This window comes from Empidonax traillii, unplaced genomic scaffold (assembly GCF_003031625.1).
Source record: "Empidonax traillii isolate 1590-97213 ecotype Southwest subspecies unplaced genomic scaffold, ASM303162v1 scaffold413:size1348891, whole genome shotgun sequence".
Classification (NCBI taxonomy): domain Eukaryota; kingdom Metazoa; phylum Chordata; class Aves; order Passeriformes; family Tyrannidae; genus Empidonax; species Empidonax traillii.
The window spans coordinates 1,218,691-1,244,521 of record NW_020955606.1 but is presented as its reverse complement, the minus strand read 5'-3'; the positions used below and the strand labels follow the sequence as shown (position 1 = coordinate 1,244,521).

General features: G+C 48.1%; 1 protein-coding gene across 1 annotated transcript in view; it reads right to left on the bottom strand.

The window, feature by feature from the left end:
• Positions 1-3,669: 3,669 nt before the first annotated feature.
• The window catches only part of NLRC5 (NLR family CARD domain containing 5), a 29,879-nt gene continuing 7,717 nt past the window's right edge, over positions 3,670-25,831 (bottom strand). The window contains exons 9-47 of the mRNA XM_027894005.1: positions 25,451-25,540; positions 24,647-24,697; positions 24,017-24,082; positions 23,335-23,418; positions 22,991-23,074; positions 22,594-22,683; positions 21,932-21,997; positions 21,489-21,569; positions 20,983-21,066; positions 20,704-20,787; positions 19,646-19,735; positions 19,467-19,514; positions 18,931-18,999; positions 18,158-18,241; positions 17,916-17,999; positions 16,921-17,010; positions 16,748-16,810; positions 16,152-16,235; positions 15,827-15,910; positions 15,183-15,272; positions 14,207-14,272; positions 13,602-13,685; positions 13,441-13,524; positions 12,770-12,856; positions 12,239-12,319; positions 11,634-11,717; positions 11,176-11,259; positions 10,961-11,044; positions 10,229-10,312; positions 10,053-10,136; positions 9,298-9,381; positions 8,687-8,770; positions 8,136-8,219; positions 7,510-7,593; positions 6,588-6,671; positions 6,359-6,442; positions 5,113-5,196; positions 4,174-4,257; positions 3,670-3,812 (exon numbers count right to left, since the gene is read on the bottom strand). Coding sequence (XP_027749806.1) covers positions 3,731-3,812; positions 4,174-4,257; positions 5,113-5,196; positions 6,359-6,442; positions 6,588-6,671; positions 7,510-7,593; positions 8,136-8,219; positions 8,687-8,770; positions 9,298-9,381; positions 10,053-10,136; positions 10,229-10,312; positions 10,961-11,044; positions 11,176-11,259; positions 11,634-11,717; positions 12,239-12,319; positions 12,770-12,856; positions 13,441-13,524; positions 13,602-13,685; positions 14,207-14,272; positions 15,183-15,272; positions 15,827-15,910; positions 16,152-16,235; positions 16,748-16,810; positions 16,921-17,010; positions 17,916-17,999; positions 18,158-18,241; positions 18,931-18,999; positions 19,467-19,514; positions 19,646-19,735; positions 20,704-20,787; positions 20,983-21,066; positions 21,489-21,569; positions 21,932-21,997; positions 22,594-22,683; positions 22,991-23,074; positions 23,335-23,418; positions 24,017-24,082; positions 24,647-24,697; positions 25,451-25,540 — 3,142 coding nt within the window. The 3' untranslated portion in view covers positions 3,670-3,730. The remainder of the gene's footprint in view (positions 3,813-4,173; positions 4,258-5,112; positions 5,197-6,358; positions 6,443-6,587; positions 6,672-7,509; positions 7,594-8,135; positions 8,220-8,686; positions 8,771-9,297; positions 9,382-10,052; positions 10,137-10,228; positions 10,313-10,960; positions 11,045-11,175; positions 11,260-11,633; positions 11,718-12,238; positions 12,320-12,769; positions 12,857-13,440; positions 13,525-13,601; positions 13,686-14,206; positions 14,273-15,182; positions 15,273-15,826; positions 15,911-16,151; positions 16,236-16,747; positions 16,811-16,920; positions 17,011-17,915; positions 18,000-18,157; positions 18,242-18,930; positions 19,000-19,466; positions 19,515-19,645; positions 19,736-20,703; positions 20,788-20,982; positions 21,067-21,488; positions 21,570-21,931; positions 21,998-22,593; positions 22,684-22,990; positions 23,075-23,334; positions 23,419-24,016; positions 24,083-24,646; positions 24,698-25,450; positions 25,541-25,831) is intronic.

Sequence of the window (25,831 nt, the reverse complement as noted above, 5' to 3'; positions counted from 1 at the left end):
CCCCAGCACAAACCCGGGCTCCCTCCCGCCCTCCAGCAGCGTGTTTATTTACAGCAGAGTATTTCTTTCTAAAGATCTGGTCTCAGGGGGCAAAATCCCTTCTGTGTACGAAACCAGTGCTGACTAGCTCGGGCATTGTCTTCCGGAGACTGCAGGCAGCCCGAAACAATAGGGGTGTGCGGAGTGTCCTGATGCATTTCCATTTTTGGACCATGATAAATCTGAAACCCAATAGTAACAGCTCTAAAAATGGCCCACGGTAATTAGCTGGGTTGGGAATCGGTTTGGTGCTCGGCCACCACCCACAGTCCCTGATGGCCCCACGTCTCCCTGCGTGCCAGAAGGTTCATTTAACTCCTCAAAATCGGACAAAGCCCCCCCAGGTTCCCCTCGGAAACTTTCAGACACGAGCACGGGCTGCAATACGGGCATCACGCCCCCCAAAATCCTGGGTGCTAGATGTGAGAAAGGAACCCCCTGACCGATCGATCACCTTGTTGCGGTTCACGGACAACTCGATCCAAAGCTCGTTTTCTGAAAAATGCAACCCCCGCACACAAAGCACGGCACAGAGCCCATCTTGATCCAGAACCGCTGGATTACGGACAACCACTCCCCATTTCTGGGGTTTTGCTGACACCTGGTGTTCTGGCAAAGATGCTGTGAGTTCCTGCAAGTCCCTTCTCCCTGGCTTCTGTCGGGATGGGCTGTCTCTCAGGTCAGACCAAGGCGTGGCTGGGAGGTGACCCCGAATTCTGGGAAGAGGCTGAGAAATGCAGGTGTGCAGGTAAATTTTTCTAAAGCACTCTTTGACATCTGAGGTCAAGAGCAGGGCTGAAGCAGTGTTTGCAGCAAACCTCACGGTACAAGTGTACACTTCCTAACTTCAGGAATCAGGGCAAGGAACTGCAGAGGGGAATCTCAGCTCTCATTTATCATACAATGGTTTCTACCTTCCACTAGACCCGGTGGCTCCAAGCCCCGTCCAACTTGGCCTGGAACATTTCCAGGGATGGGACAGCCACAGCTTCTCTGGGCAACCTGTGCCAGGGAAAAATGGAAAAATTTCTTCCTCATATCTGATCTAACCCTGCCTTCTGTCAGTTTGAAGCCATTCCCCCTTGTCCTGTCACTCCAGGCCCTTGTCCCAAATCCCTCTCCAGCCTTTGCAGAGCTCCTCTAGGCACAGGAAGGGGCTCTAAGGTCTCCCTGGAGCCTTCTCTTCTCCATCCAACCTCCTGTATTTCCAAAAGAGGTCCTGGCAGGGACTCTTTCAGGGCCTGGCTGACAAACACACTCACCTTGAGAGCTGTGACGAGCTAAACTGGGAAGTGTCTACCTTGTAGATCACATTGCCTTTGGTGCCACTCTCGTCCTCTGCTGATTGCTGGGAAGACTCACATCTGCAAATTAGACCTGAAAATACAGGATGTAAATGAAATCCCCATTTGGTGAAGCTTTTCCTAAATGCCAGTGTTTAGATCTTGATTACTTAACGGAATTACAGCCCGGTAAGGAATTTCACTACCTCTTTTTTTTTCCTTTGTTCCTGTTTTTAAACCCTTTTCAGGATACAGCCTCTGCAAAACGTGTCCCACTTCTCCACCACCACGTCATTATCTCGCAGAGCGTAATGCTGATCTTTAAATAAGGACAGAGAATATTCCTCCAGGAATAAGCAGCACCAGCTGTTCCTGTCCTTTGCCCAAAGGTTTGCTGGACCAGCATTTCCATCTCATTCCAGATGCCTGCCCTGCCCAAATCAGATTGGTTGCATCTCCCCAGGCAAACAGAATTCCATCAATAAATCCACGCCACCAGATTGAAATATTTACAGCACAAACACGTAAGGAAAACATTACAACTCTTGTTAATAGATAATGAGAGCAGTGTGGCCGCAGTCCTGTGGCACAAGCCGGTGTTCCATGCGTGCAAGGGCACCTGTAGTTCTGTCTCCTCCACTCGAGCAGCAAACTCAGTGTTTGGGGTCTTCTCCCTCCAGTTCCCACAGGTCCAACACCCACTGCCCAGCAACACACAGGCTTTGGGATCTGGGGGATTGTAGAGGCTTGAGGAATCTGTCAGGTGGACAATGTTTCAAGCTAACTGACCCCTTGTATCTCCTGAAAGAGGTTAGTGCAACGGAGTCTTACAAAAACCCCACAGAGCTCTAAAAAACGCCACATGAAAAGTCAGTAGTGCACATTCCTCTCACTCAGAGCAGTCCGTTTTTTCTTGCAAGTTCTTTTACAACCTGCAGTCCTTTAAAGTCTCTCATTGAAATTTATGGTGGTACCACCTTTTATTTGTTATCACAGTATAAATATTGATCGTTTTCTGGGCAGTGACTTGAAATTTCAAATGTCCTGAAGCTTCAGCTACAAAACTGAGGCAATTCTGTATGAAAAGGAGGCTGATATGAAGAAAAAAACCAACCAAACAAAACAAACAAACAAACAAAAACCCACCCCAAAACAAAAAACTCCCACAACAACATCAACAAAAACCAAAGAAACAAAAAAAAAAGCCCCAAACCCCAAAACAAATATTACCTTTTAAAAAAAAAAAACAACTTTTTTTTCTTTCTTTTTTTTTTTTTTTCCCAAGAGAAGCCACAGATGCCCCATCCCTGGAAATGTTCAAGGCCAGCTGAGTGGGGCTTTGAGCAACCTGGTCTAGTGGAAGGTACCCCTGCCCATGGCAGGGGGGTTGGAACTAGATGGTCTTTAAAGTCCCTTGAACTCAGTCTATGATTTTTTGCCTAAAAATCACAGAGGAATTTCACAGTGATAGGTGATTTGCAGGCAGCTTGTTGGAGTGCATTTGTGACAGTGTCAACAATTTACAATTTTATAAATAACTTTACATCCTCTCCTGGGGGATGTGCATGCTTTTACTGCAACACCCTCTAGGCGCTGCAACCTGGATTAAAGATAACGAAATGCTCTGCTGGCTTTCTGAAAGCCTGAGGAGCTGCACCTTGTCCTAGAATCATGGAATTCCCACAATCATGGAGGTTGGAAAAATCCTCCTAAGATCATTGAGTCCAACCCTTAACCCAGCACCACTGTATCCACCATTAAACTATGCCCCCGAGTGCCACATCCACATGTTTTTGTGGACACTTCCAGGGATGGTGACTCCAAAATCCCACATCTCCAAGGAAACTTCATACCTGCTTTTTTGTTGACTGTATGTGGGAGCTTAATTACGACCTCTCTTCTTTCTGGGTCTCTCACTCGCTGCCCCTCTCTAAATATAAAGGCTAAATATTTAACTCTTGACAGGGCTGAAGTTTGGATGGAGGTGCCTGGTGTCCCTTTTTCACTGGGGCTATAAATAAATAGTTAGTGTCTAGTACACAAACATTCTCATCACCATTTGCTAATAGCTTTCCAGAAAGTTATCCTCTTTAAGAGGGTTTCAGTGTTTTCACCCCAAGAACACTGCCTGCTCAGCAGCAATCCTTCACAGTCTTTGCCTCTTCTGTACAATAAAAGCTCACAAGAAACAAAATATATATAAAAAAAACCTCAATAAAAACCAAACCAAAATGAAAAAGACAAAACAAACAGAAGTGTCCACACTTGGTTCAGTGCAGCAAAGGAAGACCTAATAGTTACGGTTTTCAACTGCAGGAAGTTTGATCTCCTGGGTTCTTCAGTGCACTTTTTTTTTAGGGCTGTGGGAGGTGTAGAGCGACTCCTGGTCAGGCAAGGGCTCTTCTTTGCTAGCTGAAGGAGAAACACAGTCTTGGCTCTTGGCTTGTCAGATCCTCAGCGAGGCTCTTGGGCACTGGGTTGTCCCACAGCCTGCAAGGACAGCAAAGATGTTACTGCAGGACCAAGCACGGTGAGTGTGGAGGTGACGTGCCAAAAACAGTGGAGGGGCAGCCCTGGGCTCCCCCCAAATCACCTCTGCTGGTGAGAAAGGAGTGAGGTATGGCCAGTGGCACAGCAGCAGCCCAGTAGGACTCACTGATCTAGTTGGGAGAGAGATTAAGGCTTTGAAAAGTCCTTTCTCAAGGAAGTGAAGCTGGCCTAGAAAACCCTCAGCTCACTGCCCTGCAATGTCCTATTCCATGCCAGATAACCCAGGGCATGGGTCACACATCTGCCCTGACTTCCCTGCTGAGCCAGTAACCAACCACACAACTCTGGGGTACCTGCTCACCTTATGGACTGAATTTCCGGGCACTTGGCAAGTTCCTCCGCCAGCTTTGTGGCCCCACAGGCTCCGATGCGATTTTTCTCCAGGCTGTTTTAAAAACCAAACAAGAGTTTCAAAATCCAAACCGAGTCAGTAGTGGAAAGCAGCTGAGTAATCCCTGGCTCCTGCTCCTGTCCCAGGAGAGCTGCACAGCTGCCCTTCTGCACAAGCACAGCGATGCCACACAGCTCTTTCACATCGTGGCCCTGTTTATTCAAGGAGTGTGTGTGCGCTCCTTCCTACAATCTCCTTCTGGCAACAGGACCTGCCAGCAGATCTCTCGCCCTCGGAGCGCTCTAACAGATCCCACGGCGAACTTGGTGCCAAAATTGCCGGTAATCTTTTTGCCAGTAAACTTCTCCTGCCTCATCCACAACCTTCCTGCTTGCACCCGTGAAACAGCCCCGTCTGTGGTTTCCCTTCGCCAGACAAACTAATCTCATTTCCCGACCCTGTGACCCACAGACTGGTATCTCCATATGTCTGAGGGATGGAAGATGTGCACCACGTGTTCCACAAAGAGCCACAAAGGAAGGCTCTGTGAGCACAGCACCCGTGTGGACCATCCCAGACACTGAGGAGGAGAAATGCTCGCAGGGAGCAGCTCACCTGAGGTCATTAGATGATATGAGTCACGTTCGAGAAATACCAGTTTGTCTCTCATATCTCAAACAGGACACCTTCACACCTCAGCTTCTGCTTAGAAACCCCAACCACCTTAAACAAAACCAGTGCTGCTTCAGGAGCATCACCCAGGCAAGGCTGGCCCTTGGTGCATGGAGCAGGCTCAGCAGGAAGTTAAACTGTTCCTAATCCATGTCCCCTTTTTGGAAGTCCCGTGATTGAAGGCTCAGTGGCAGAAAAACAAGCGTTCCCCGGGGTTGCTCTCAGGGCTGGACTCACTCTAACACCTTCAGCTTTTCCATCTCTGGGAGAGCACTGGCCAGCTCTCGGGCTCCTCCATCTCCAAGGGCATTCCAAGACAATCTAAGGCAGATGAGAAATCCCAGCCATGAGTCAGTGGATAAACACAAGCAGATACTGCCTACCACTACTGTGATACGAGCCCCTCATAGATCAGCCTGTTTACCAGAGCTAATCTCCATTTTATCATGCCAGGTAAACATTCCCCTGGATTATAAGCTTAATTTTCAGAAGTTTTCTCCATTTGACCACGTTTCCACGTGTGATAAAGACACCAGGGAGTGTCACCACAGAGCCTGTGGGCTGTGGTTATCTCAGAGTCCTGCAGGCCCAGGGAATGAGATATGGAAGTGACTGCTGAGCACACAGGGTCACTCCTCCTTGTGCCAGTGGTGTTAAACTACTGCAGCAGCTAAAATGCCTCCCAGACCTGCTCTTGCAGCTGCCTGTTGATTCTGAGCTCTTTTCAAAGGATAGCTCGCAGGGCTCTTGAAGGATTAGTTTTTTAACTTTTTGATGTATTAGAAAGCGAGAAAGTTCTTTAGATCCTTTCTTTGCTACTTGATAAGCAGCCTGGCCATTTCCCTCTCTCCTAAAAACTAGAAACTAGCAGTTTTGTCCACCACCAGCCAGTGCTTCACCCACCACCTGGGGCCACCCCACAGAGCCAAGCCCCTACCCAAGTCTGGGGAACTCCAGAATTTCTTTATGGCACATAGGAGCCAAAAACCAGAAAGGCAGGACAGGATCGAGCTCCAAATTTGGGGCCTTCCACCAAAGAAGTTCCCAGATTGTTCTGGGATTTCGTGGACACCGGCACATTATCCATGTCACTCAGATTTCCCAGTGGCAGAACTCACAAAAACTGAGGTAAGAACTGGACCATAAAGATGGGGAATTTGTCCTGCCTGGCAAAGCAGATGCTAAAAGACCCATGACAATGGGCAGAGTCTTAACGTGAGTGTTTTCCTCCATATTCTGTTCAGTTCCTCACATTCAGCTTCCAAGAAGTCGCCAGTTATACCAAAAAATTTTTTTAGCAGTGCTATTTCCTCAATTAGTAAATTACTAGTAAATTTACCACTGAAAAGAACTTAGTGGAAAGTACCAGCAAGTGTTTAGCAGGATCAGAAGTGCACTGCAGTTGCAAATTGGAGCTGGCATTAACACAAGAGTGACCTGTGTGCTGAAGGGTGTCCCCATCCATCACTGGATAATCACTCACATTATCTCCTCCACGGACGGGCACAGTCGGAAGCCTTGAGAGAGGGATTTTGAAGCCTCATCAGTGATTCCACAGAACTTCAAGCTGAGAGAAAAGACAGAGGGCACGGTGTGCTGCTGTCAGAGCCCATGGGGAATAGGGCACCAGCACCATCTTTCTGTGCTCCTGCCCTGGCAGTGCTGCAAACAAAACATCAGCCACACTCTGCCCTCGGTGCCCTGGTACTCACTCAATCTTCCGGAGGTGTCCCAAGCGTGGCAGCCCCTTGGCCAGGGCATGGATACTTTGTTCCCCAAGGTCATTTTCTGATAAACTGTAAGAGTAATGGAAAAGCTCTGAATGGAAGCAGAAAAAAAAAAAAAAGCAGGTACAGTCCGAGAAAACCCACCACGAAAATGTAAATATGTGAACTAGCAAGTCAACAACTAGAACCCAGACTAAGTGAGGACTCTGTAGACAGCAGGGATGAGCCAGATCAGTACACAGCAATTCTAGGCCAAATCACTGCTTGGTAAAATAGAAATGACAGCCCTGCTGTAACTCACAACCTCAGTCCCTGCAGCAGTGGACTGCTTGCAGATCAGTGGCTAAGAAGGACAGACCTGCAGCACATCGTGTGTTGTGTGTGAAACTGGAAATAAAAAGCTATGCTGGGGTTAAAGACTGGTGTGACTTGAGAAGAAATAATGGTAAGGGAGAGTGGGAAGAAGACATGGCTCTCAAAACTCAGGAGGAGCAGTAACTGCCTCCCAGGCTTCACCAGGCTGTGCTGCTCTGCTCTCATCGACCAGCAAACACAATCCATGGCAGTCTCTCCCCTACACTAACATCTCTCACACTCAACTGCCAACACCCCAATTCAACTTGTTATTGAACTTGTTACTGTTATTAGATACAAGGAAGAAGTTCTTCCCTGTGAGGATGGGCAGGCCCTGGCACAGGTTACCCAGAGAAGCTGTGGCTGCCCCATCCCTGGAAATGTCCAAGACCAGGTTGGACGGGGCTTGGAGCAACCTGGGCTAGTGGAAGATGTCCCTGTCCGTGGCAGGGGGTTGGAATTAAATGATCATCAAAGGTCCCTTCCACCCCAAACCACTCTGTGATTCCAGGGTACGTTTGGCACCATCCCAAGTGCACCTGCCGTGACCCACCTTATCTCTTCCAGCAGCTCACACCCCCCCAGGGCTCTGGCCAGCTCCAGCCCTCCTGCCTGCCTGATGTCACTGTTCTGCAAGCTAACAAAGGAAACAGAAGCATTGGAGGGTTATTCTGGAACAAAGCTGTAACAAAAGCTTGCATTTGAGAAAACTGCTAATCTGTTGAACCAGTGCCTGCTGTCAGTAACAACCTGGGGTCCTTGTGGGTTAGTCCTAAAGAAGGGGCCTGGAAAACAGGGAGGCAAACAGTGGGGGCAACAGCAAAGCACAGTCAGGCAGTCACTGCAAACACAAAGGCTCAGGTTCCACCAGAACAAGAGGACAGCCAGAGGCATCAGAAACTAAGATACTCAAAACCAATTTTAAGGCTTATTTTACTGTATGTCCACTACCTGGTTCATCTCTAAAGCTGATGCTGCAAGAGGTTAAGCAAGAATAGTTTATGTGACTCTTACAGCAGAGTACAGTGGAGGGTTTCTCAATCCTGGGACACTTAAATTACTCTCTAAACAAGAGACCAGGGCACCACCACAGCGTATGCCTTTTCCCATTCCTTCTTTCAGCAGTACCCCATATTCCCCAGGATATCCAGCCTTCCTGGGGCAGAGGCTGACACTTACTGCAGGATCTTCAGGTTGGTCATGTGAGGCAGACAGAGGGCGAGTGTTGCTGCTGTCCTGTCCCCAAAACCATTCCTTGACAGTCTGGAAGAAGCAGAAATGAAATGTTACTGGCAGCGGAGCACAGAGCCTCATTCCTCACCCCTGTGTCACCCACAGAGATGTGTGACCCCCATTCCTCCCCCACATGTGCTGTGTAAAGCCTCTTTCTGTCCTCTTCCCTCCGGTTTTGCAGGCACACAGGTTAATGCTGATTCCTTGGGCAACACAGGCACTGCCCAGCCCCTGTGCCTGTGACATTGCCCATAAAACCGCAGATTCCCCACTAATGCTGACTGTAGAGTTCTTGGAAATCTCTGAGAGAATCCAGTGAACAACCAATCCCCAGCACCACACATTCTTTTCCTGTGTCGAGGGAGAGTTTTTACTCTGCTCTCATAAGAATCAGGGGTAAAACTGATCCTGGTTTTACTGGAACCACGTCGGATTTGGTTTCTATGCCTTGATTTTTGCCCAGATTTCTGAAGGGACATTGGAAATGACACACTTACAGTAACTCCTCGAGGTGCTTGCAATGGGCAAGAGCTTCCATCAGCTTTTCCCCTCCAGCAGCACTAGGACAGTTCCCTGAAAGGCTTAAAATAAGCATGAGATTCTCAGTGACTACATGAGAACCAGAATGTACCAGTTTACAATGTTTCACTCTCTGCCTGGTGTGATGGGAGACTTGGGTCACTGCAATAATGGGCTGGTCACTGGGAAATGGTCTGGGGATTCTAGTGCTTTTGTCAAGTGATAAGTAACTCCTGGCCCTGCAGGTACTGAGAGGAAGGAGCAGTTTTCCCTCTCCCAGACAGAAATGGGAATTTCCTTTTCCTGTTTCCAGGTTTTTAATTTCAAAACCTTACAAGGCATACCCCAGAGACGAGCCTAACAAAGAGCCTGGGTGCTCTAATATCTGTTCCTCTGGGTAAAGGACAGATTAAATCCTTGTCTAGAGATTGTGTCCTGGCTTTGGCAAATCCTCAATATCACCTCTACTTCTACTAGTAACTCAAAGCAGTGTGGGCAACCCTGGGGACCCCCACACTGGGAACCCTGAACAGCCCAAGGAAAGGTGCTGCCATGACCAAAACAGCTGGAACAAACCAGAGGGACTCACTCCATCTTCTTCAGGTTTTGCATTTCCAGCAGGACAGCAGCCAGATTTGTCAGGCCTGGATCTCCAATCTTGTTGTGGCTTAAACTTTAAAGAAGAGAGGCTGTGTTGTAAAGAAATGCACAAAGTACCAGGCCAAGTATGAGATCTTATTTAATGCCTCCCATCTCCTGGATGACACCTTGGACCTGGGCAGCAGAATCAAAGAGCTGTTTGTCTTGACTGTCTCATGAAAGAATAATAGGTGTTAGTTTAGGTGTTAATTGCAAAGAGCAATCAAAATTACTGGATCCTGTTGATGGGTAGGAAATTACTTCAACCAGAATAACAAGACCAGCAACAGGTTGCTATTATTTTCCAAACGGCTGGAGTGGAGAATGGGCAGCATCTGGCAAGAGAGAGAGGGGGGAAAAACAGAGGAAGCCTGGGGTTGGCTCCACATTGAGATCTTTTCAGATTGGGCAAGTGCTGGGTCTGAGGCTCTCCCAGGAGAGAAGGGGCCCTGTTCTGGATCCCAGGGAAGATTTAAATCCAGAGGCTGTTTAATCCATTTTCTCTGTGACTGCAGCAGAGTGGGATAAGAACAAAATCTCCTCTTCTGAACATCAGAAGTTCTGCTTTTCCCTAGTCCAAGGTGCCTCATACAAAAGCATTTTGCAACCTCCCTGCTTTTGTCTCCACACTGTGTGTAAGCACATCGGGGTCTCTCCCTCTGGTGGCACCAGTGGTCACCTCTCTGCAAGAAAGGAGAATCTTACTTGATTTCCTCCATGTGGTGCATATTCCTCAAGGCATCTGCGAGTCTGGAGCAGCCATCATTCCCAATACTGTTGTGGTTCAAGCTGGAAACAACACCCACAAGAAAAAATGGACACTGAGCTCCTGTCACTCAGCCTCCCAAATCGGGCTAGAGGCAAACTGGTCACATACTCACATGAGCCTCTTCAGAGATGGCATCTCACAGAGTCTCTGAACCAGCTGAGGAATGGCAGCGCTGCTGAGTTTCATGCAGCCCAGGCTAAAGGATGAGATAACACAGGGACAAATAACTACCCCTGCAGAGCAGGGCAGAACACGGGTGGGAGAGATGGGGGAGTGTATTCCAGTCCCTGTGAATAATTTTCTATTTTGTTCTCTAATGCCATTCTAATGGACGTGTCTGGATCCTGATAAAATACCAGGAGAATCCCCAAGCTCTGGAGCAAGAATCCAGTCCCTCGTGGAGCGAGGTGCCACTGTGACCACAAGGTGGCAAAGCTCTCGTGGCAGCGACACACAGTGCAGTGGCACTTCATCACAGAAGGATGCCCCTCATGAAGGGGCCTGGAAAACCCAACTCTCTGTGAAGGCCTCCAGATTTTCCTCCAGGATTTCTGGGATTACTGCATGGGAAAAACAGTCTCCCAGCTGGGACAAGATCCATGCAAAAAAACTACCAAAATATTTGATTTCTCTTCTGGAATTCCCTGCCACAGACTAGTGATCTCTCTCTCACTCATTATCCATTGCAAGGAAAAAGGAATTGTTGCTTCTTCCCTATTGGAAGTCCTCTACTCATCAGGAAAAGTACATCTGTCCACAGTACAGGGAAAGAGAAGCTGCTGTTTAATTAAAGCTTCTAGAAAGACCCATCAGACTCTGGACAGACTGGTAATAACACACTCACTTGAGCTCTTCAATGGCCTGGCAGTTCTGCAAGCCCGTGATCAAATAATCAGTTCCAGTTGTCACAACACTGCTAGAGGTCAGACTGCAAAACAGCAAGGATCAAAGAAGCTCAGGACCATATTCCAGGCAAGGAGTGTTCAGAGAGGATTGGTGTGAGGCACAGGGCTGAGCAAACAACAAATAACGTGGAAAAGACCACAGCTGAGGACATACCCAAACCTCTTCAGCTCTGGAAGAGGTAACAAAATCCTGACTAGCATTTCTGCTTCGTCCTCATGGAGTTCCACGTCAGACCATCTGCAAGAACAGAACAACAGGTCTGGGCTATGCCATCCACTGGTGACCAAAGGTCTGTGCTGAGCCCACAGCTAAAGCACAGCAGTGCTGGGACAGTGGGGAAGTGCCACACTGATGCTTGGCAAGGTCCCAGGGAAGCTCCCAGCCATGGTCAGAAAGAGTAGGTTATCTGGGCACAAGGGGATTTAGATGAACTCAAAGGATACACCAGGAAGCCACCAGGTCTATGGGTCTTTTCTGTTTTCCATTCAAACACTCTAAGTAGGGAACCCAGAGAGCATGGACTGGGAATTTGCACTGGCCTCTCCCCTACACTCACTAGGGCAAGCTGCTCCCCTCCCCAAAAAAATCCTTTGCAGTGCCTGGCAACTCACCTCAGCTCCTGAAGCTGAGCACACCTTTCACAAACCCTTTGGTAGAGGGAAGATTGCTTGATTTCTGGCTCGTACCGACTCAATCTGCAGGTGACAAACACACAGCAAGACCGCCCATGAGGATCAGCAGAGCCCACTGCAGCTCCTGGTGCCCCTCAGGGCCAGGACCAGGGACAGATCAGGGCTTTCAAGAGCTCTCCTGCCACGTCCCATTTATGTCACGGCGCGGTGTGGACAAACACAGCCCACCCCCACCCCCATCTGCCACCTTCTTCATCTGCATAAGGGGAAAAAAAGACACTAATGCTGCTCTCTGTGCACACTCCTGCAGAAAGCCAGCATTTCAGAGTGCTGCTGCCTCCTGAGTGCTCCCAGTCCTGCAGGGAAGGTGGATTTTTTTTCCCCCATGCAGGTCCAGTGTGGGCCTGAAGGAGAGCAGCCCAGAAGGCACGTGCACATGAATAAGGTTTCTTCCACGTGTGGCACAGAGGCGCTCTGAGACTGAACCCGTGGAGACCAGAGCCTTAGATGCCGTGAAGATACTTTTCAGCCCACACTGAGCTTCAGAACCAGCAGAAAATAATGATAAATCGTTGCTTTCTCACCTGTTAATGACTGATTCCACCTTCTCCAGGCAGTGTGGGAACCTTACGTCTAATTGGAAGAGGGGTTTATCTTTGCATATCCTGGAAAGGTTGAGATTACAGAATATCATAAACCTGTGAACTCTTGAGAGGGACAAAATACTATTTTCCATGATTAAAATCAGGAGGACCGGGTGGGACAGGACTATGCTGATGCATGAATGCTAACCACCCATCTCTGAAGAGGTTTGCAGTGTTTAAACCAGTACCAAAGCCAGCCTTATCTCGGCACATTTTCTCCCAAAAGAAACCAGGAACACGGCCTCCTTTCCATTAAACCTTCTGAGGTGTGTGGCCACAAACATGCTGAGCACCTCTACCCACCAGACATTTGGGTTAAACTTGCTTCAAGTTGGCCAGTAGCTCACAAATGCATTATAGACAGTGAATAAAGAGCAGAAGATCAAGTGCTGGCTCCCATTCTGTTTCCTTCAAAGTATGAGGCTAAAAGAAAATACCTGGAAGACCCCAGAACCTCGAGGTGCTGCTTACGTGATCTCAGTGACGTTTCCACAGGCCTGGAGAGCCAGCTTGAGAAGGTCCATGACTCTTTCTTTGCTTACCCACGGCTCTTCTATGCTGCAAAGCAGGGCACAGAACATAAAGATGTGCTTTATTCACATGCACAGACCCATCCTCTGCCTCTGTCAGCTGAGGGCTCCTCACTCTCACATGCATGGAAGGGTTGCTTTGCTTAGCAATGTCTGCACAGGACACGGGGTGCAAACTGGGAGGAGGCAGAAGCAGCCCAGAGGAGAACACAAACATCACACTGGGCAGAAGGGAGGGGGATCCTGGCCCCTGTGCACTGACACAACACGTTCTGGGAGAAGTGGAGAATTCCTTAGCCAGGTAAACTGCGTGACGCTCTGGGCAAGGACACGGCAGGAACGTGTTCACCAGAATTATCGCCCTCCTCTGTAAGGCAGGTAGTGAGTGGTTTGCAGAGACACAGCACAGATTACAGCCAGAGCTTTACATGATGCTTAGTAGGAATCAAGGATATAAAGCCAAATAATAATAACTGACATTCAGCCATGGTAATTTTTGAGGCCAGCTGTCTTTGGAAGAAACACAGTTCGCCTTTGGTTCTGGTGAAAGAAGATCTTAGATGATCACACCAGCCTCAGATCAGTACCTAAACCAGCACAGCGACACAGTACCTGATTTTCAGAGAGCCCAGATCTTTCCTCAGGGAATGCAAAAGCCTTTCTGCAGCTTGGACTGTCACGTTGTTATTTGAGGACCTAGAACCAAAAGCTCACTGTAACTGAGAGCTCACAAAGGAGCCCATCCAAAGGGGTCCAAGCAGCCATCAACTCACGTGTATTCTGTCAGACCCGTGCACTTTTCCAGGAGCAAGGACAGCTTTTCCAAGTGCTGTGGCTGAAAGTTGCACTCTGCAAGTCTGAAAGGAAAAAAAAGAAGGGGAACAGCCTTAGAGTTCGCCACAAAGAGTTAAGGCTCTCTGACCCAGAAATCTCAGGCATCACAGCCTTTTCCCCACAGAGAGAGAAGGATGGCACCAACACCCTGAACACCTTTCAGGGCTTCCCAAAACAAAAAAAAAAGGTTGTGGCAACAGTTCAAAAGCACCTGTTGAGATGTTCTGGTAGAGCATATACCTGCATGCTAATGGTGCAGCTTTTTTGTGTCACCCTGTCCTGTGACAGGGACTGTAGGCACACCTACAGGTGCCCAGGTGAGGAACAGTCAGAGGGAAAGCAGAGAGAGAAAGGGATGTGGGAATCTCTTGTGGCAGGAGAAAGCTCTTCTCAGAAGGTGCATCAGAGGAAATCCATTAGCTATCAGTGTAAAATACCAACATGCCAGGAGCAAGGGGCAAAAAGAGATTTCATCTGCCTTGTCCCTAGAAAAAGGGCACCACCCTTGCCAAAGAAATCACTGAAAAAAAATCTGCAACATTACCTCAGAATCTTTCTTGGGTCATTTCTGCTTGTCAACTTGAGGATTAAAGTTGCTTTGGAGCACAAACTGCACAGAGAAGAAACGAGAGTAAGATTTGGAGGGATGATTACTATTTGTCCCAGTGGTCAGAATTTGACAATACAGCCCAGCACAGCAGTGACAGAGTTACCTGGCCCAGCTCACCTCTCCCTACAATAAACCAGCCCAGGGAAATGCTTCAGTGAGGCCTCACTAATGCTTAAATTGGCATAAGGCAGCACTGGTGTTTGGAGAAGCAATCCTGACCTGTCCTGCTTTTGTCTGCCCCCTCCTGTCCTTGCACTCTCTGCCAAGCTCTGGGGAGAGGGAAAACAGGAGACTGATCAGCTTTAAAAAAGTCCAGCCCAAAGACTCAGCAATCCCCATTTAACTGCAGGAATCAGTGGAAGTGCCCCTGGTTCAAACTGGCTCAGGACCAACTGGTGTCATGAACATAAACCCTGATAAGGTCAGATGTGCAGAATGGCCCAGCCCTGTGACTGGAATCTGTGAGAAAAGCATTTCCTGACAGTGCAACAGCTCCAGAGCCCGTGGGCTATTTTTGCCTGAGAGGAAAGGAGGTAAAGATGCAAATCCAAGTAAAGAACACTGGAAATTTCTTACCATAAAATCTGAAATCTCAACATACCGAAGTGAATTTCAGAAAGCAAATGCTGACTGCTGCCCTGAAGTGGTTCATTAACAGATGCATACATGACAATTGGTACAGCTGTGTGTCTGTGCACAAAAATGATGTGGCCCTGTGCCAAAACAGTTCTGCTTGGCCTTTATGTTTTGCCATTAGAAATGGACACAAACAAAAGCTTTGCATGCACTTGCACATAAAGGTAGATGAAAACCTGTCAGTCATCATGATTTCCTGAAGATCACAAACTTTCAATAATTAAGAGGAAAAGCAGCAAGGAAGAGTCAGAAACTAGTGAAGAGAAACACTCACCTGACTTGAACTTCAGTGGTGTTTCCAGATGTGACGAAGGCATTTATGAGATGCAGAACTCCATCCTGAGAAATCCTGTTATGGCTGAGACTGCACAGAGGAGAAGGAAAGATTTTTAGGTGGCAGGACTCAGGGCTGTCCCCAGGCCATAGTGGAAAAAATTCAAGCTGGCACTGAAGGCAGAGCAGTTTGTGGGGTGCTGAGCCCCTCTGGCTGTGCTCGATGCACTGACCCCCTCCAAGACACACCACTGGTGACTTGGGGGACACAGCAACTGTTTGCCTCTTACACTGCAGAGGCAGCATTTGCTACCCCACCAGAAAGGGAAGGGGAGAGGCTGGTGTAGGGCACAGCTCAGCTCACAGAACCTCTGGGTCTGGAGTTACTCAAAGAGGACAACATAAACCGAAAAGTGATGAACTGAAAACTCAGGGGACTGGGTCAACTTCTGTCACGCCACCCCGCTCTGGTCCCTGCTGCCTCCTGGTGACACTAATAAAAAGACTTTCTTAGTCACCCTGGCCTCACTCAGACCTTTCCTCCTAAGGCAGGAGAGGGCAAGTAGCGCGACAAGCAGCTTTGTGAGGGGTCACACGAACACCTCTCTGCTCAGGGCACCTCAGATTCACAGCGTGTTTTCTTACTTGAGGGAACAGGTAATGGGCACTCGATGCAAGTGGTCCAAAAGGCACCTCAGGCCTTCATCTCCCAGCTGATTCCTGGAGAGACTGAAAGGAGAAGAACAATGTGGCCAACCAAAACTCAGCCTTTGGAATAGGTTGCCCAGAGAGGTGGGGGATACCCCGCCCCTGGAAATATTCAAGGTCTGGTTGGACAGAGCTCTGAGCAACCTGATTAAGGTAAAGATGTCCCTGCTCGTGATAGGGGGTTAGACTAGATGGTCCATGGCTGAACCATGCCAACCCCAGGTTGGCTCAAGGCCGTGGAAACACCCCAAGCCCCACTTACTCCACCTCTGCCAGCCACCCGTGCCGCTCCAGGACTCTGCAGAGCTCATCGACCTGCCCTTCCCCGATGGCACAGCCTGTCAGCCTGCGTGTCACACAGCAAGAGAGTCAAAGCATGGCCAGCAACCAGGCTCAGCCTGAGCACTGGGAGCTGCACCAGTCTCTGTGCAGCATTCACTTTTTTTTTTTTTTTGGCATCTCCTTGGTGCTGAACAGGTTACAGTCTCCTTTCCAGGGAACCACCTGTCCCAGAGAGGTCACAGCCACGTGTCACACACACATCACACAGATGTTCATGTGGAGATTATCACCCACAACTTGAGGCACACATTTGGGAAATGCAGTGACTAGCACTGAGTCCAGGTGCTTGTGATGACCGTGAGGGGTTCAGTGGCCACTCAAGAAAGGCACTGGCCTCTGCCATCTCAATGCATCTGAATGGTTTGGGGTTGCACTTAGGCACATGAACTGAGCTCCAGAGCTTCAGTTACTAGCCCAAGCTCCTTGGCTTCTCAAAACAAGAGGAAATTTGCCTCCCTGCACTAGTGCTTCCAACCCAATCACAAGTGATTTACAGTAAGTGTTGTATGCCAGTACCTGCAGGATGTCTTCTGCCTTTGCATGCTTGCTCCTAAATGCAGAAAGGCCTTTTCACTTGACCTGAAGCAGACACAAAAGACAGCCCTTCAGCAGTGCTCTTCGAAGATGACAAGCTTTGTAGTTCACTTCAAAGCTGAGCTGCTGGGCTCCAAAAACTGTGAGGGTCTTACCAGACGTCCACCATTCTGATCCGCTCACAGAGGTTGATGGAGTTGAGGAGTGAGACAGCACAGCGTGGGGACAACGTGTTTTGCCTAATACTGAAAAGGAAGAGAAAGAAAAAACAGTGAAATCAGGTCCCAAGAAGAAGGGTTCCAACACACACGGCCCGATTTCCCCATTGTTTACTTCAGGATGCAAAAGGCTGGGCCCATCCCGTTTAATTCAGGATCAGTGAGCAAGGATCTGAAGTTCTGAGCACTGGCACTGAGCATTCCTTAAAGTAAGGAAGAATCTTCTTTAGTCCCCCATGACTAAAAAGGGAGTACAGACCAAGGGCTTACACTGAACAACTCCTCTTTGGGGCTACTGGAACAGAGATACCCCAGACTGGAAGCGATCTCCTTACAGGGCAAATTCAGCTCTCAAGACGCCGCAGCTCCTCCGTGCTACGTCTTGTAAAACATGGCCAAGCCCTTTCTGGGCTTTTTGTCCACGTGGTGGACTGCCCTAGCCCCTGATAGCACTTCTCTGACCTAAATTCCCAGCCTGAATGGCCAGTGTGCTGCCAGAAAACACCTTTGGTGTCGAGTGTGGCAGGATGTCGGATCCACACAGGGGCAGAGCTGTGAGATGCTGAACACACAAACAAGTGCTGTGCTGTCACCACGTGTCAACCAGCAGTTCCTACACCTCTTATGGATGCTGGAAGTCGTGTCCATGGGACCTGCTAAGTGAGGGTTATGTGGTATGCTGTGCCTAGGGCAGATACCTCTCCTCCTGTCCTTTTACCCTCCCCTGCTAAATGTCATTAAAGAAAAAAGGTTCTGTGCTGCTTTGCTTCTAGAAACAGGACAGGAATGGGTTTGAAAGCATTTCTGCATTTTCTTCCCTTAGTTTGTTCATCTGCAATTACTGATTAGTGCCCCTAAGACATGTAATAGCACTAACACTTTCCAAACCAATGTTTCATGGCAGCAGCCAAAGCAGGGACCCCAAACATTACCTCAGCAGTGTCAGATGAGGGAGGGATGGCAGGAAGCTCAGTAACGTCTCAACGCTCTGGTCACTCAAGGAATTTCCAGACAGACTGTGGAACGTGGAAGGAAACAGAATGCAAGAGAAACTGGGACAACCTGTAAGCATTTCTATAACATTTATACAGATGGACTGCCACCCTGAACATCGACTCTGTTATCTGCAGGTTGGGGAGACAGACAGACAGGCTGCTGAGTGCACACCACTTACTCGATTTCTGTCAGCTGGGGACATTGAGCCAGTATCTGGCACAGCCTGGTCATGTCCTCTGGACCCAATCTGCAGTCCCTGAGGCTGAAGGAAACAAGCAGAGCACTCAGGAGCTGAACATTTCCCATGACCATGGTATGGTAATGCTCCCTTCCTCTCCCAGAGCCTCACATCCTGGGACAAAGGCCCATAGCAACCCTCTCTCTCTCATCACATGTATTTTGCTACCCACAATCTAGGACTGAGAAGTAAAAAAATCTCCAAAACCAGATGATTTTATCTACTCTGAGCTGATTCAAAAGAGCCAGTCCACCGAAATACCACATCACTTTGGGTGTTGCCTCCCTAGAGCCACATCACTGGTACTTAAATTGTCCCAGGAGACTGGACAGCAACTTTCCCTGCTCAGCACTGTCTCAGCTGTCCCAGAGAAAGGCTGGAAATGGTGCCTCTTATGTCATTCTCCAAGAAGGAATTCACAGAAACCTTTTTTGGGTGACAAACTGCCAGGTCTCCATGGGATGAATGTAGTAGCCAGCCAGACCTGTATCTCATTATTTATGGGTAGAAGCTCCATCCGCAGGAAAGCAAGACAATCCCCTCAAACCTAGCCAAGCAAAAGATGAGCTATTTATTCTCCTCTCTGAGGAGACACAGCTGGAGGGGTGGGTCTGTTCCACCCACTAAAGATGCAATAAAGATACCTGCACTGAAGGTACAGATCCCTCCAGCCATCTCTCCCTGTACTCCTGAGTGACAAAAAGAAGCCGTACCAAAAGCATCGTCCTTTTGCTTCGTGCCTGGGATGTGCCAGGAAACCACTTCTCCATCTGCTGGTGCTTCTGGGGAAAGAACAATTTAGCCCATGAGTTGTCCTCGTGTCAATGCCCGTGTGGAGCTGAGTCCCCAGGAACAGGGTGAGGTGGTGGCAGTGACCTCACACTCTGATCTGCCTCTTCTCACCACTTGCCAGAACAAGGTTTACTCATCCCCAGAAGGAGAAGGGCCTCATTATCCCTCTCCTCCAGACTCCAGAGAGTTCTGCACCCACTCTGCTGAGTGGCATTTGCTCTGCCCTTGCCTGGCAGGGAGGTGACTGCAGCCTGGCTCAGCAGTTGGACACTGTTGGCCTCAAGCTGCTTTCAGTCCATCAGCCATGAAACAGCTCCTCCTGCTCCCCCCATCCTGAGTGGAGTGTGGAGCCCAGTGACCTTTTAACTGGCAAGCCTCAGGGACTCACACAGCACCATCTATTTAAGGTTTCACAAGGAGGAGTTTCAAAGCCTTGGATGAGTGGGTATGATTTTACCTGACTCTTTCCCAAAAGGTTAGATGAACCACCTGCACGTGTCCTAAGCTGCAACCAGAAAAGAACACCATTAGCGTGGAGTTTCATGACACATGCTCCTCTATAACTCCTCAAAAACCACAGCTTGAGGTTTTGAATTGAAAAAAAAAAAAAAATAGGAAAAGTAGTCCTGGTCATACCTGAGGCTCACTGTTTTAATGTGTTCCAGTGTAGATAAGGACTGAGCTAAGAAAAACACAGAGTTCAGGGAGATCTGGTTGTCATTAAACCTACAGGAAGAAGAGACGAAATCAGCTGCTGCAAGCAAAATACTGGCAATTTATACCACACCACACAACGATGTTGATCCTTGTCCAGCTCTCTCAGACTGCTTCTTTGCCACCTTCTGCCTGTTTCCCAGCTGTGGTTCTGCAAACACAACACGCTCCAGTGGTTTTTAAATTCGTCCCTCACTTTTAGAGTTCAGAGAATCACAGAATAACTGAGGTTGGAATGGACCTCTAGAGCTGATCTAATCAAGCTCTGCTGCACAGAGGAGGGTTAGACCAGAGCAGGCTGCTCAGGATATTGTACAGCTGGGCTTCCAACACCTCCAAAGAGGGAGAATCCACAGTCCCTCGGGGCAACCTGTTCTAGTGAGACTGTTGGGAACTGGACCAGTCTTGGCTTGAGAGCAGTTCAATTAATCAAACAGGAGCAAGAAATATTTCTTCCAGTAGAGCAGAATGGTGCCACACTCCTAAAGCCACAGTCCTGTATAGTGCCTTGGCAGTGGGTGAAATGCCCCAGGTAAACATATGCCACCACTGCAGATGAATTCAGACTCCACCACTGGAGCTGGAGCTCCCCACCTGGAGCTCCCCAGCATTTCTCTTCCAAAGCTGTTCCCCCCAGGAGAGGAAGGACTGCTCCCCCTCCCAGTGAGGAACCAGGAGAGGAAAAATTCAGTGATCTGCAAAGAAGACCTCAGGCTGTTTTAGAAAGCAGGGGCTACACCTCACACAAAACCACCTGTCCCCTTCACGGAGGGCTGAGCAGAGAGACTCTCAGGCACTGATCTCAATCAAGCTTCGAGTGGAGTCAATCTGCTCTGCACTAGAGGTGGGGACAGACCAGGCAGCACAGAATGTTACTGCAGCTGATCCAAAAGAGCCCTTTCCAAACGTGGACCGTGCTTCCACAAGCAACACTTCCACAAAACCCAGTGCGTGAATAAGGAGAAACAGGAGCTACTCACGTGAGAGAACTTAACATTGTCATGTTCGGGAGGCACTGAAAGAGCTGCAACAGTCCCTCGTCTCCCAGACAATTATTTGACAGGCTAGGATTTAAAAAGAGGCATTTAATTTTCATAGGGAAAAAAAAAAAAAACAATAGGCACCATCAGCTCTTAGTTCAGGATACAGGCCCCTTCAGCACCTATGTCTCCATACAACACTGGAGAACAGACAAGTGGCATTTTCTCAGTATCCCAAAAAGCTGCAGATAAAGACCATCAGAGTTAAGAAGGACTCACTCCAGCTCAGAGATGTGGTTACATTCCTTCAGGACTGCACACAGATTCTTCAGGTCACTGCCTTTGAAGCTGCTGTCTGTCAGCCTAGGGGAAAAGAGAGATCAGTCGACCAGTTCTGCAGGATTGCAGACAAAACTGTAAACTTCACTCCTTCAGAAAATAAGAGAATAAAGGAGATAATAATGAAAATAAAAAATCCCTTTGAACTCCTTCCCTGTTCAGTGGCTCCTGCAGAGCCCCTGGGTGAGCAGCCACCCCCTGCCCGGTGCTGCAGGTCCCAGGTGGGCACCAGGACATGGCCCTTGCTGGGGGCTCCAGACAATCCCCCCTCCCGGGGCACAACCTGCAGCTCACATGGCAGCTGCACCCCAAGCTACTCGTACTGAGGAGATTCCTCAACATTTTCCAGTTCTCTCATGATTCACCATTCAGAGACGCAGTTTACATCAGCTGTAGGATCCAGAGGTAGGACATGCACGAAAATACGATGAGAACTTGCAGGGTACCTTATTTTCTGGGGGGTGGTGGGTGTCTGGTTTTCTTCCTCTCGGTATTTTTGGTCATCAGCAGAGAACGCAGCCTCTCCCCTAAGAGAGCACAAAACCAGAGAAAGGTAAAACACTTGTACTTTAGGAATTTGGCATACCCTTGGGGCTGCCCTGGCTCTAGCCCACATCCCATACCTTGCCAATAGCAAGCTCTCCTTTTCTAACCAAATGTTTGAGCAAGCAGGCAATGGGGGAGAAGGGGATTTCTGCCTAAGCTACGGTTTGATGGAAAATTCAGGTGTTGCCTAAACATGTTTAGTGAGGAGTCCACATCTGTGCAAAAACCTGACTATTCATAACTAAATGGAACTGGTTAAACTAATTAACTAAACTGTAACTAAAGGGGATGTAAAAATTAAAGGAGGTGCTGTGATGACACCATTTGTGCACTCACACTCTACCTTAGAGGAACGGAAGAAAACTCTCTGTCTTCTGTAAACCTCAGCACTGCAGTCTTATGATGAAGGCTGTGAAAAAGAGGAGTCAATCAGTGTCACATTTTGGTTATTTTACAGAACTTTTTGTTTTAAGAATGTTTGGTTTCGTTTTGCAAAACTCTTGGGTGACGCCAATCACTTAGAACGCTCCAAAAGCAAAGATAGAATAATCTCCATCAGCTTAAAATATTGGTTGGGTTAAACTATGCAATATCAGATAGCCCAGTTCCTCTGAATCATTAGAGAAAGTGCAGATAAAATTGTTATACTTGAGCTCCAGTGGGTTTCCAAGTGAAAGTAATAAGAGAGAACTTCCAGCCCCGCTCCAGGAGGTGTCACCAGTTCCCAGGCTCCACAGAGATCCTGTCTCCAAAACTTCCCAAGGCAGAGTGCAGGGAAGTATCTAAAACCGCCCCCACTCATGAAGGGACACACATTTCTCTACCCTCTCAAATTCTAGCCAGTGGCTCGAATAAAATCAGTTTACAGCAATGTATCAACAAATGCCAGGGTAAGCAACGACCGTGGGACAGGTTCTTCACCCACCCCACTTCGGAGGTGACTCAACAAAAACCTCAGACTTCTATATTGGGATTAACTCCAGGAATGATTCAAGACCTACATACCTGACTTGTACCTCCATCGCCTTCTGGCAGGTATTTACTGACTTCAACAGGCCGCAAATGCCGGTGACAGAGAGGTGGTTTTGACTGAGACTAAGAAAGGGGAAAAAAAGGCAATTAGCTGGTCCCTGAAATCACCCTTAGGAAGGGGTTTTAATGGAAGAGCACTTGAGCACTTTGGATGCATTCAGACTACTTTCCATGTGTGACACTGAGCAAGAGACCATCTTCAGCCTGGGCAATGCCACGGGCTGAGTCTCACCCTGCCTCAAGAGGCTGCTGCTGTAGAGCTGGTCTGGGTGAGCCTTTTGCCTCCTCCATCCATGCTCAGCATCCCTGTACAGTCCTTGCCAGGCTCAAGGAAAGAGGGCAAGTTGGTTTTGTACAAGGCAACACTTACTCCAGCTGCTTTGAAATGGATATCCGAGGGAGACTTTCCAGCAGGAAACAGCAGCCTTCATCTCCAAGTTTGTTACCTGATAAACTGAAGAGTTTTCCAGTTAGTGGGGACTGTTTTGAACAGTACAGACAACAAAGCCCTCAAAATCCGCTTGCTTTCCCTTTCCTACAATTGATTTTTTTTGCTTGGACTGTTCTTCTGTCCCAGCTCAAACTTCCCTGGTTATCCCTGCATGAATCAACTTCGGGCAAGAAGTTTTATCCCTTGGAAAAGGAAAACATTATTCATGTTTTAGCCCCCAAACCATCTTACTTTAGAAAACAGGAAGGAGAGGTGGCACTTACTCCACTTCAGAGAGACAGGGGCAGCTCTGGAGAATGGCAACGACACCCATGGCATGCTGGGGGCACAGGCTGCGATCCTGCAAGCTGGGAACAGGAAGGGTTAGTGAGCAGGGAGGGCATGGGGTTTTACTCTCTGCTCTGCCTCACAGTCCTGGGTATGTGCTACTACATTTCCCAATAGCCAGTGCTGCAAAAGGAGTACCCAGGGATGCATTTCCAGAGGGCTGTGGAAGTGCAGCACCTCGTGTGAGAGGCACCTCCAGCCCAGAGAAGGGGATGGCTCTAATTGTTCCTGTTGTGCAGGGGGGGTGAGGGAAGGAGAAGGAGGTATGGAATGGCCATTTCCCGGCTTTGAGATCTCAGATAACACGCTTGAGCTCTACTTTCAGCAAACCACTACTCTTCTGGAGCCCAGGCAAGAAAGAAAACCGTGGCTCATGCTTTTGGCAGCCAGTAGAACTCACGGCAAGACGTGCATTATTAAAGGGACTCTGCCTCTCTAGGGCTGTAGAGAGAGGTTTCAATTGATATTTTAATTTACTGATTCAGTAATTCAAACATTTTCAGAAGAGGAAATACCCTCTGTCCTTAAGGACCAACACAGCTGCTATTCGTGTCCTTCTGTACTACCTGTCATCTGCACATCACATGCACCAGCAGGACTTTCAATGCCTTCTCTTACCATAACTTCACTTGTCTAGTTGGAATTACATGTTCCTTATTCTCTTCCGACCTCAAATCCAAAGATCTGCAAACAATCAAAATATTTGGCCTTTAATATGGCTTCGTGAAACACCTGATGAACTGGGTGCTGGTCAATATTTTCTGGCAGAAACGACAAGGTTTTTGTTCTGTCCAACCACTCCAGGCAAGGTTAAGTGGTTTAAAAAATCTGTAAGAGTTTAATCGGGAGATGCAGCACAAGGGGTGTCCACGGGGGATTTCACTGTATATTTGATTCAACTGGATAACTGAGCTCCAGTTCAAAGGAGTTATTAAGATGCAGGATGTTTTGCCTCCATGTGGGATTGGGCCACCCCAGGAAGGATAAACATATGAGCTGCACCAGGTGGCCCACAAGAGCTGTTCAGGTGTCTGAACAGGAGCAGTTTCTGGCTGGCTCAGGACCAGGATGAGTCAGTTGGCACGTGAATGCAAAACCCAGCTATTCTGGTTACATTTCACCTCGCTCAGGTGGACCCAGCTCTGCCAGATGCAAGGGCAGAGGCAACCAGTTCTGCCGCTGGGGGTGGTTTATGGTGACTCCAAGCTGATGGTTGGACTCAGCACAACCCCAAGGGCAGTTTCTCACCTTGGAATGTCCCCAGGTGGGCCGGAAAAATAAACAATCACCGTGTCCTTCCTGAAAAAGAGATCCAAGCCAATGTTAGGGCACAGGTGGAAGGATGCCATTTGTTTAGCAGAGGTGCCCAGGAAGGACCAAATCTGCTGCCTGGATGCTAAAGAGGGCCTTGACATCTGCCACGTTGGCACATTTGTTTGGTTTTTTTTTGGTTTTTTTGGTTTTTTTTTGAAAGGGGTTCAGTAGAAACTCCATTCCAGCAAGAGAAGTAAAGAAAAAGCTGTGTGCAATCTGAGTTACACCAGGGATTACTTGGGCCTGTTAAACCTAGAACATAAGACAGCCATAAAAAACAGGACTTGAAAAAAATCTACCCTTTCTCTGTCATTCTGGACATATGAAAGCACCAAACCCTGTAATTTAAAGGAAGGTGGAGTTAGAGATATTTAAACCCACGAATTTTTAATAAACTTAGCTGATTTATGGCAAATTTATGCTAGCTGGTAAGGAATTTCCTAGTTGACGTATTGCAGAGCTTAAAAGAGAGTTTTAATTCTGTTATATGAAATATCACACCCCACAAATGAATTTATAGACCAAGGATAAAATGACCTATTAAAAAAAAAATACAAAGAAGAAGTACATGATAAGGTGAATTCACATTTTGTTTCCAACAGAAAAGAAAAAGGAGTCAAATTAATTTAGGTTCGCTTTGATTAGCCGGCAGTGAAGCCGTAAAACAGTGTCCACTTAAAAATCCAGCATCCAAAGGGACAGCCTATTTGCTTTTGTGACTGCTCTCATGTATCTCACCTGACACACAGTTCAGTGGCATTTTGGCACGCAACGACTTCCTCTGCCAGAGCGAGGACAGCATTCAGGGAGAGGTGGTTGTTGCTGAGACTGTGAACACGAAGAAAAGCACAACCTCAGCTGCTGGATCCCACAGCACCCTCCTTTGTTCCAGCACTGCCCTCTGCTCTGCACCCTGAAGCACACGTTCTTTACTTCAAAACTCCTGAATTTTGCAACAAAAGCTTTATCAGGTCACGGTCCTTTCTCTGCAAGCTGTGGCTCCCACGAATTTAGAATCAGGGATAACCTCTTTATGTACAACAGAAGGATCATTAACTGATTTGGGGTTAGTTAGGGAATGTACTTCATACCTATATAATTGCATAACCAATCCACAGT